Source organism: Ascidia mentula, chromosome 6 (genome assembly GCF_947561715.1).
Source record: "Ascidia mentula chromosome 6, kaAscMent1.1, whole genome shotgun sequence".
NCBI lineage: Eukaryota > Metazoa > Chordata > Ascidiacea > Phlebobranchia > Ascidiidae > Ascidia > Ascidia mentula.
The window spans coordinates 5,254,851-5,265,467 of NC_138571.1; the positions used below are offsets into that span (position 1 = coordinate 5,254,851).

General features: G+C 37.5%; 2 protein-coding genes across 4 annotated transcripts; both read right to left on the minus strand.

The window, feature by feature from the left end:
• Positions 1-1,845: 1,845 nt before the first annotated feature.
• On the minus strand, positions 1,846-6,935 carry LOC145905379 (putative methyltransferase-like protein 24). Of its 3 annotated transcripts, none has more exons than XM_082992567.1 (7): positions 6,751-6,935; positions 6,259-6,622; positions 5,890-6,035; positions 4,663-4,870; positions 4,284-4,397; positions 4,130-4,224; positions 1,846-3,884 (listed from the first exon to the last, which is right to left on the minus strand). In XM_082992567.1, the coding sequence occupies exons 2-7, from the start codon at positions 6,371-6,373 to the stop codon at positions 3,570-3,572; spliced, it is 993 nt and encodes a 330-aa protein (XP_082848693.1). In that variant the 5' UTR covers positions 6,374-6,622; positions 6,751-6,935; the 3' UTR covers positions 1,846-3,569. The 3 variants fall into 3 exon arrangements, with proteins under 3 accessions (XP_082848693.1, XP_082848692.1, XP_082848691.1); XM_082992566.1 differs by having other exon boundaries at positions 1,847-3,884; positions 5,851-6,035; positions 6,259-6,421; positions 6,751-6,934; XM_082992565.1 differs by having other exon boundaries at positions 1,847-3,884; positions 5,851-6,035; positions 6,751-6,934.
• Positions 6,936-8,040: 1,105 nt separating this feature from the next.
• Positions 8,041-10,604, minus strand: LOC145905390 (putative methyltransferase-like protein 24). Its single transcript, XM_082992578.1, has 7 exons — positions 10,547-10,604; positions 9,938-10,078; positions 9,745-9,827; positions 9,398-9,605; positions 9,135-9,248; positions 8,984-9,078; positions 8,041-8,768 (listed from the first exon to the last, which is right to left on the minus strand). The coding sequence occupies exons 2-7, from the start codon at positions 10,047-10,049 to the stop codon at positions 8,454-8,456; spliced, it is 927 nt and encodes a 308-aa protein (XP_082848704.1). The 5' UTR covers positions 10,050-10,078; positions 10,547-10,604; the 3' UTR covers positions 8,041-8,453.
• Positions 10,605-10,617: the final 13 nt, after the last annotated feature.

Below are 10,617 nucleotides of genomic sequence, written 5' to 3' on the forward strand. Positions count from 1 at the left end.
GAATAAACAAGTTCCTTTTGTCGTTCGACATGTTCCGCTATTATTGGCCCAGTTTTTGCTAAGGCAGGAGGTCATGTTCAGTTAGGTTTCTCATTATTTTGCTGCTTACGTGATGCCACGTCCCACTACTGGTAAAGTTGCGATGAATCAGCATTGTTTGAATCCAACAATGTCTACTTGAAGTCAACACTATTTAAACCACAAAACACATATATCCTGCCACTACAACATGACTTAACTTTACTGTTTCGGTTTTAACACATAATATTTTGCCTTGTTCTGTACATATCCTAGAAGTACACTTTTGGATACTGATGATATTTACCATTACGCGTCTTTTAAAAAAATGTTTTATACTGTAAGCTAGCTGCGCCACGAAGCATTGGCAAACACCATAGTCTTGTTTACAGTAAGAGTACATACTCATAATGTCAAGTTAAAAAGTAATTTTTGAAAATAAAGTTCAATCGAACGCGAATTCTCAACTTGTGACTGGAAATATTCCTTTGTAGGAAACTAAGGATGGCGATGAAATGCAAGCAAACGATTATAACTTAAAGCACTGATGGTGAACATAACAGTGTTCGAAACGTTTATGATTAGCTTATTAGCTGTGGCTATACTTATTTTGTACAGTTATCTCCACGTTTTCCTCACCGAAAGACACAAATTGTTTCTTATTTAGAGTGTGTACCAAAAAGCCCATGTCGCTTATCTAGAGAAAGTGGTTGGAATGATAACAAAGCTTGCCATTGTGACAACATTAGCGGTGCGACTCGAACAATGCGACTTGAACAGTCTGAAGTGTTGCACTCTTCAATTAAAGGATCAAATTTCGTCGTTTAAGGAGTTTTGTGTGTAATGATCAATAGACACAAAATCGAATTTTGTAGTCTGCGGCAACATTTGTATTTATGAAGTAAAATGTCATTATACTGTTAATAAAACCATAATAATACTCATATTAACCAACAACAAGTCGGAGTATTCATTATCAGCTACACGAAAACACAATTGCCTCAATACATGAAGTGAGTACAACAACAGACCAAAAACTACGGTCAAATACTTCCACGCGGCAGCTGTCTGTAAATGGTTCGATGAAAGACAGACATAAAATATATTCCTGTCCGCTATCTAGAATATGTATCAGATACCGGTACTAAATAACATTTCCGTAGTATTTTGGATTTTCCTGCATCAAAATTAACATTCATTCACCACGTTTCAGTTACCCGTTTGTTCTCAACAACTATTTCCAGGCAGATTCTTTCACAACTGAATTGCTCTCTGCCAGGTAACGTCATTTGAACAACCGCCATTATTGCTACCCATACAACAGTCGATATGACCTATGTTATTTTTAGTAAACAGTGAGTGTTATTCTAGAAACACGTCTTGCAGTGCTAGTTTTGATTTATGTCACAAATAACTGTCTTTAGACAATTTGGAGCTTCGCAAACAATACAGACAAATTATAAAGTCATGTGTTACGCGACAGGTCATAAAAATACTTCAAGATATGCTGGAACGCTTACGGTTTGCTACGTCACATCAGCACAAACTAGCAACCTGGCAATTACCATACTAATGTAAACCTATGTTAGAACGTGACCTCGTGCCGTGTTCCTTGCAAAGTATAGGAATACTTGTATGACACAACATCAGTTCTCTACTGCCACGAACGCAATCTCAAAAATAAACACGTGTCCTAAACAACCTTTGAATCATAAACGATGCATACATATAAGAATTCAATGAAACTAGCAGAAGTTTCGAATTGAGTCAGTTGATTTATTAGTAAAAAATCGATTTCGCCTGAACTGGCATCCTCAGTTTCTTATTCAAACAGAAACTGAGGATGCATACATATAAACGTTTATGTGTCAAGGCGACACAACCAAGTAAGTTTGTCATTTTCAATTTCACCACAGGTTATCAGTAAACGGTAGCATTTGCTTTCTTGTATCTTTCACCAACCACGACCCTAAAACGAAACCATACTCATGACAAGCGAATATTTGACACGACGTCACGTGTGCCCGACGCCACAAAGGCAGCGTGCGGGATCGCAAGCAAACAATAGGTCGTAGGCAGTAAAGAATTGGTCGTCGCGAACGAATATCAAAGGTTCAGGGATATCAAAATGGTGTATCTTGGGCCAGACAGCGGTGTTGTGTCAGTGAATGTTCAATGATAAATTCACTATTTTTTCACATTCTATTACTGTTGCTGACAGGCATATTGTATTTCAATAATTCTGTTCAAATTATACTTTTATTCACCGACGTTCCGCCTGGTTTTAGTGTGGCACACAAACAAGTATCAAGAACCGTATACGTTGAATGATTCAAAAATATACATTTAATTGTGCCAGAAGAATAGATGTAGGCACAGTTAAAGTGTACCCACAAATACCCTTTTTAAATGTCATTTCCTCATGGAGAATCAATATCGCAATAGCACTATGAGATAAATAAAGCTTGGATTCCATATTAACACACATTTTAGCACAGCGTGGATTCGTTACTTGGCAACTATTGTGGCAAGTACGTACACCAAGTACATCCATAAAGGTTTCGTAACTTGCGTGACAGTGCGACGCACGTGAGGCGACACGTGTGACCCAAGGCACACAACAAGATGCCACAGACACAAGGTGACCAATTGTGATCGCCTGTTCGTGCGTTGTTCGTTCTCGTTTTTAGTGCCGATACTTCATTTACTTTGTTACGCCATTTGTAGCACCTGATGAAGCGAGGAGAAACGAATAAAGTTTATTAGTAGTCTGTCTGTCACTATTAGTGCACCAGTAACTTTTAAAGTAATTATAGACCTGAGAGTGACATGGCGTATTGCAGAAATTGGACGACAAATCTATAAGATAAAGTTGTCAAATACACGCAGTGATCTACAGACAAAGCCACGGTTTCTACCTAACGGGTCTCATCTGTGCACCTTCGGTTTGACTTACAACGATCTTGCCAGTAAATTAGCCAACACTTTGCGATGACTAAACAGTCATCGTCAACCGTTGTGTACCAAACACGTGCAACCCGCTAGAAACAAGCCAAGGTAGAATTTAATGGAAACAGTAGCCCTGTCTGTAACTCAGAATAGCGCATACAATTTTTTGGCTATAACGCATCAAAAATTATTATATATTTGCTGGTTTTTGGGTATCTGGACAATTTTATCAAAATATCTTAAATTGTTTCCAAATTTAACTAGCTAATGCTTTGAAATGGCGCACATATTTAGTAAAATAATCTGGGTTTTGCACCTTAATTTTGATAAAGTTTCATGATGCAAAAGTTTGATGGTGCTGCGCTAACAGACAAGTATTAAACTATACGAATATACTTTAATATATTTTGATTTTTAACCGCACCGGTGATGTTGCAAAGTTATTCAATAAAAAGAGAATAAATTTAAGTGAAATATAAAATCAAAAGGGTCCTTGAAAAACAACATTAATATTATAGCCAAATGCATTTGATTAAAAATTAATTGGATAGAAAACCGACTTCATCAAACAAGGTTATGCTCAATGATTACGAGTGTAAGTATTACAGTTGACAAGGCCGTGGGTCGAGGTTTACGAATGCAACCTCCCACAGAATTGTTTCTGCTTCATTCAATATCTTTCCCTTCTTCTCCTTTTGTGAAAAGTTTGGATTTTTCTTCACGATCCTGTCCGCTCTCACATTATCGGTTATCGCGTATAAACGATACTTGCGCTCGTACAACTGCGACAGCTGGCGGTAAAGCAATTTCAAACGCTTTAACCACGTGGGGTTGGTAAAGGGTCCTGGCAGGTGGATTTCCAGTCCGAACTCTCTAACGCATTTATACAGACCTGTATCGAGTAGCTCTTGTATGGTCTGAAAGTATGAAAGCCTTTATTTTTTAAGTGACATCAAACAAATGGATTTCACTTTATAATTGACAATTTTTTGTTTCAGTGGTTAAAACCTTTTTTTTAAAAATTAACCTTTACTACTTTACAATGACAAATATGATAATATTCATGCTGACGTAGGTTTTTGCAATTTGTGTAAATTTGTCGCTAGTTTTCCAAACCAAACTGAATACATTCGTGACAATGGCAAACAAAATCTGTTGTTACCTCATCTTCAAACCCTGCACCATCCGGGCTGTCTGTGTCCACCTTCAGGAAATCCAAATATCGGCCATTGTGTGAAAGTTCCTTGAGCAGCGTACCTGCATATGTACAAACATTTTAAATTCCTTCCATCGAACAGAAAGAAGCATTTACTCACGCAGAGTTCTCATTTTCCATCCGTGCGAATCTTTGTCGTTATCTTTGGAACTGATGCCGATTTTATGAAAAACAACCCCAGATTCACGTTCGAAACCGTCTTGTAATTCTGTAGCTAAGAAAATGAAATGGGGGGGTTGAAACCACCAGTGATCATTATCGTTGTAAAACAATAAAAGTATCGTTTAATACCAAAAGTACAGTATATATTTATTTTCAAAAGGTAAAGACGGTTTTTCAAAAGACATCACTAAATTGCCGATCAGCTAACCAAAAAATGTCAAATTTTCCAGAATCAATAGTTTTGTTCTAACAAAGCTGCAAAACGACTAATGACATTCAATACAAGAATTGAGCTTTTAGCTTTTAGAATCCCTCACTTGGATCAAACGAGTGAACTTCACATCCCTTCTTCGCCATTTCATCGTCGAAACTAAAATCGTTTCCGACACCGAAAGAGTAAACCAGACAGCGGTTACCATCGCCAGTGTTTCCCTTCCAAAATTTCGTCTCCATACACACGGGATAGGATCCGTCGCCGTCACCATGACTACGACCTCCAAGTGTTTCCGAAGTGGAGCACTGGTACTGAACATTGTGAAAGTAACTTGTTATACTAGTGGTGACCATTTTTGTGATTCATTAAACCTTTTCATTGAATCGGAAATTATTTTGTATTATAGTCAATATATTCAAGTAGCTCAAAGCACATTCAAAATGTCTTGATAATCCACTACTGGACTATTTGGCCATAACCCGCAGCTTGTTAACCACTGTCCGTTATATACTAACGACACAAATATTCAGTGCAAGTCCAGAAGCGTTGTGCTGCTGATTGTTAAAGAGAGTTAATTAAATCAAGCTAAATGTGCTGGTCGACAACACGGCAAATGCTTGGTTGCTGGTTTGTCACGCAGCTGTACAGCACACCGGCGGCACCGGCCCATTGAGTGGAAATGCACTGAAGCGTGCTGTGTTAGTACTTTGACGTCACTCCCCTTTTTTCCTCGTCTCTCTCACCTAAATTGCGTCTGTCTGGTTGTCCAAGCTTTTAATCCGTAAATTAAATACCACAATTTCTACTGCATTTAATATACTTGTTGACTGAATAAAATATGAACTAGTCTGACTTTTCGATACTAGGGCATACATACTGAATAGCTGAAATAATGTAAGGTTCATCATCTACAGCAAATGCGAAAATAAATTTATTCTGCTTGGAACAATATCGCCAAACAACTAAAAGTAAACATTTTAGAAGTTTCGTATATGAGTTTTTCTGCCTATGCACAATTAGAAGTACAAATTGGCGAATATTTTATTGCCGTGCGTCACAGACGTTGAAAGAGTTTGTGCCTTCTGTTTGCTTCAGCGCGTTTCAAAAGGTACTTGAAGCAATAAACGAGCATGAACAGAGCAGAAGCCGTACGTTAACGGAAAACATAGTGCTAATATTAGGTTAAAATCTATTTCTACGTTCTCCCAATGTGCTTCAGGCGTGTTTATGTAATTTACCATGCTGAAAACACTCCTGTGTGTCGTAATTAATCTGTTAAGTTTATCAATACCTGTATTTTGTAAACATAATCCCACATTTGTTCAAACACCTCTTTGGACGAAGCTCTTTCCAACTCCAATGATGTAAGTATTAGATTTCCGGACTCTGAATGAGGAAGTTTCACTTTATCCAAGGTAGATTGCACAAGTTTCAGTTCGTCTGGCTGAGACGGCATAGTCTTCATTTCCACGAAAACTGGTTAAAAATGTAACAAAACGCGTATTAACTGATTGATTCATTATGTTTTCTCACTCCGTGTGCCTTCTGCTCCTGAAGGTAATTTTGCTTTTTCAAAGCTGTGAGCCAAATACAGACGTTTTTAAGAATTGTGTAGCATAGTTGTTTTTGAACATTTTTTCTTTGTAATACTGTATTTCGACACGACGTTATTTAAATTTTTATTTCAATAAAATCTTACTAGTTTTGTTGTTTTGCCAAAGCACAACCATCCCGACTATGAACACCAGGAGTAACCCAAAAATCAATCTCACATTGTTTCTTAACATCCTGTTTCCAATGTTCCATACACCCATACTAACTGTACGTTACTGAGCAGTAGTGATTGTAAGCATAAGGTTTGCCTGTGGATGAACTATTTCTAATCAAACAGAAGTAGGTTATGCCAACTATTATCTTCACACATTTTAAAGCAACCAGTTTCTTTCTCGACACAACTTTGAACCTGGTCCAGCAACATTTGCACGAATGTCGCCATAAATCTATTGCATTGTCTGATTTCCATTTCTTGCTCAATTTGTTCGAATCGTACATACACACGACTGCTAAAAGTGCAAACACGCACTGTTCACTAAACGGTGTTTAAACTTCTGAATAAGTCTAGTTAAATAACGGCGTTGGCACAAAAGCAGAACAACGTTTGTTAAATCTGCACACAATAATTGTTTAGTACCTGTACTCAATAATTTAGTTCCTTTACAACCATAATTTCCTGTTTTGATTGCACATAGGGTCGTGTTTACATAATACCTACAAATGGCCCTCGCTAGAAACCAACGTTGATCCACAGAATTCCAAGAAACTACAACACCGCACTTTGTATTGAGAGATGTCTGCCCGGTCGCTGGTACTAACTTTCAAACAGTCAAAGGAGCCACAATATTTGATGTCGACGTTTCCCGGCTTGAACAAAACAATTTTATGCTCGGTTTGCTTCCTATATACACGCCTTGTGGACAAACCCTTCACATTTTCTGGCCGCAGGACATGAATGGGAGAAGGGTGTGTGATGAGTGCCCGCCATCGTTTCGTGCTTTGACAACGACGAACGGGTAAACAATAAAAAAATTAAAATATCTTCACAGAGAGAAGAACATTTTTTTGTCATAGAACCGCTTTGAACAGAAAGACGCGAATTTAAACTATTAATTGGACGCCGAAGTAACTGCATGCATATAGAGGACAACTAAATTTAATAAAAAGAATCAATGTGCCTGCAACAAACTTTGTAACACCAATGTAGGTTTTCTTATAACCAAAGTCAAGTGCCAGCCATACGAAAATAATCGCTTATTACTAAACAGCAAAATTTTTCGAAACCATTTTTCGGTTATGATGCTTTCTCAGAGCTGATGCCGATTTTATGTTAAACTGCACATTCAATTTAAAAAAAATCTTTCAAATTCGATTGCAGCATAAAAACTGTTGGTGTAGCTATTGGCAACATTCAACTGGAAACAAAAGAACGTTTTCTGCGTGACTTATTAAGCGAAAGGCTGTTACGGAAGGTATGGGCATTTACTACACTGAATAACGCCGCTGTGGCAGAAAAAAGGCCTTGTGAAATTGATTTTCGTTTATCGCTGCTTTCTTTGTCAGGCGCAAGTTGGCTGTCTGTTTGTCCAACGACCAAAATCGCTATAATTGCGTCACGACGAGTTTTTAAATAGCAACCGCTCCCCAGAGAAGAGTATTTCTGGAACCACCCCCCCCCTACAGATCCAACAATTATCGATGCATCAAAAAAAATTTCGGATTCACTACCTCAATCTTAAGCCTTCTAAAGTCTATGGTTTATCAATGGACTGTAATAGGTTTTTTGTTGCACTGAATGGAATCTTTGATTATAGCTGTGGTGTCGATGATAGTTCATGAAAACTTTGGATATTTCTATCGAACCTATTTGCATCATTTAACATAGTATTTATTATAGTTTGACGGCATATTGGTAGTTTCCAACATTCTCCTGCATAGTTGCTGTGTTTTGACTACATTAATATGTACCAACTACCTTTTCAAAACAAATAACAAATAATATAATATTCAAAAAACTGCATTATGTCAAGGGATCAAAATTCCTTTGGTAAAATATTAACATGTGCAATTTGTTTTTGCCCCAAAACTAAATAAATACGTCATGCATAGCGATATGTTGGTGTGTAGGTATGCAATTACTTTTACAAAAAAACGTTACATTTCAAGCCAATTGCTGTGGTTGGTGTGACGTTTTGGTCGTTGTGTAAATTAAAACGCTATTTTAGACACTGGTGCTCACGATAACAATCTTCACATAAACATCATATTTGACTATGAAACAAATACGGATTTTTTGGACTTCAGTGTCACACAATTTAAACATTTTGAAAGCACATAATTTTAGAGTTGACAAGGCCGTGGGTCGAGGTTTACGAATGCAACCTCCCACAGAATTGTTTCTGCTTCATTCAAAATCTTTCCCTTCTTCTCCTTTTGTGAAAAGTTTGGATTTTTCTTCACGATTCTGTCCGCTCTCACATTATCGGTTATCGCGTATAAACGATACTTGCGCTCGTACAACTGCGACAGCTGGTGGTTAAACAATCTGCAACGCTTTGCCCACTTGGGGTTGCTAAGGGGACCTGGCAAATGGATTTCGAGACTGAACTGTCTCACGCATTTGTACAAACCGGTGTCAAGTAGCTCTTGTATTGTCTGAAATACAAAGTAAGGATTTGATGAAGGCAGATTACCTGATGTGTCGGTTAGTTTGCTGTATACTGTAATTACATTTAGACATTAGTGATGCTTATTTACCTTGTTGTTATTTCTTGATATTTGGGAATGAATTGTTTACAAATTTTATTCTTTTCGGAAGAATAAAGTTCTTTGTTTCACTGATATTAAGTTCAACAACGATAGCTTCTTACCTCATCTTCAAACCCTGCACCATCCGGGCTGTCTGTGTCCACCTTCAGAAAATCCAAATATCGTCCCTTGTGTGAAAGTTCCTTGAGTAACGTACCTACAAATAAAAACAATGTGTCGAATGGGATAATCGACATTCTGTCATATACTTACGTAAAGTTCGCATTTTCCATCCGTGCTCATCTTTGTCGTTGTCTTTGGAACTGATGCCGATTTTATGAAATACAACCCCAGATTCACGTTTGAAACCGTCTTGTAACTCGGTTGCTGCATAAAAAGTTTTTTGCTACCATTAAACTGTTGAATGTGAAATCGTTTTTCGCGTAATTGTTGTTGCGGGAAGCAACAGTGTTGAAAGAGATGTAAATAGAACTAACAAATGTGTTCTCAAGACAATTACAATCTCCAACACTCACTTGGATCAAACGAGTGAACTTCACATCCCTTCTTCGCCATTTCATCGTCGAAACTAAAATCGTTTCCGACACCGAAAGAGTAAACCAGACAGCGGTTACCATCGCCAGTGTTTCCCTTCCAAAATTTCGTCTCCATACACACGGGATAGGATCCGTCACCATCACCATGACTTCGCCCTCCGAGTGTTTCCATTTTAGGACACTTGTACTAAATGTCGACAACTTTTGACTGACATCGCAATACGGAAAAATAATTTTATGCTAACGGAAAAATTAGTGGCCATACTAATTTATGAAGTTAAAATAGCTCAATGGCACACCTCTGACAACAAACCCCTTCTATTTACCTGAATGTTGTAAACGTAATTCCATAAATGCTCGAACTCGTCTTGTAGTGGTGAACTGCTTTGCACTTCAAACTTCAAATTTTCTTCGATTAAAAGCAAATATCAAAAATTCCACATTTTTTGGCAACGAAACAAATCATTGGTTGGATTACGTAACCATATATCCAGACAAACACCATTTTTGTTGACTTACCAGTGTTTTTGTGTCGAAATAGAAACATGATAACAGCAAAAACCACGATTAATACAAATACTAGCCGGAAATTTTTTCGCAACAACCAATTTAAATTATCCACTGTATTCATTTTTATCAGCAGGTATTTTGTCCGTTGTTCTGTGAAAAAGGAAAACAACACAATATTACTTGATCATAATAAACTTGCAACTGTTAAGTGCTCGGTTACAAACTGGTAATCTTCTTGGTTACAACCATAGGCGTCAATTTCTCAACGTTTTGTAAAATAATAAGGGTGACTTTTCCAGGTTTTGGTTTTTCTGACAATAATATTTAACTTAAACGAAATACAGGGGTGATAATACATGCGATGTCACCCCTGTTTGTTTGTGAGGGGTAACATGTCACCCCAGTAACCCCTGAATCGACGCCTATGGTTACAACCGACACCTATAGTAAAGTTATACCTAACGACAAGGCTTAATAAAACATTGTTATGAACTGATAATACACAACTCCATCTATCTGCATAAGTAAACATGTTGTACCGGCGTCTGTTAGATAGTAAGCCACGTATTTACCACTCAGTTATTCTTGTTTCTAATGCAAACTAGCACAAATCATTACCTACATCAGAGATATATGAATTCGTTATTTTCAAACAGTTCGAGAAAATCCGTTTGGCGCTGCTCAGTCCA

Bases quoted from the DNA above. Each gene is read 5' to 3' on its own strand.
- LOC145905379 (XM_082992566.1), bottom strand. From the start codon at position 6,373: ATGGGTGTATGGAACATTGGAAACAGGATGTTAAGAAACAATGTGAGA. The intron at 6,036-6,258 runs GTAAGATTTTAT...ATTTTTAACCAG, and splicing joins TTGGCAAAACAACAAAACTA to TTTTCGTGGAAATGAAGACT. The intron at 4,225-4,283 runs GTGAGTAAATGC...GTACATATGCAG, and splicing joins ATGGAAAATGAGAACTCTGC to GTACGCTGCTCAAGGAACTT.
- LOC145905390 (XM_082992578.1), bottom strand. From the start codon at position 10,049: ATGAATACAGTGGATAATTTAAATTGGTTGTTGCGAAAAAATTTCCGG. The intron at 9,249-9,397 runs GTGAGTGTTGGA...CTTTTTATGCAG, and splicing joins AGTTCACTCGTTTGATCCAA to CAACCGAGTTACAAGACGGT. The intron at 9,079-9,134 runs GTAAGTATATGA...TTTTATTTGTAG, and splicing joins ATGGAAAATGCGAACTTTAC to GTACGTTACTCAAGGAACTT.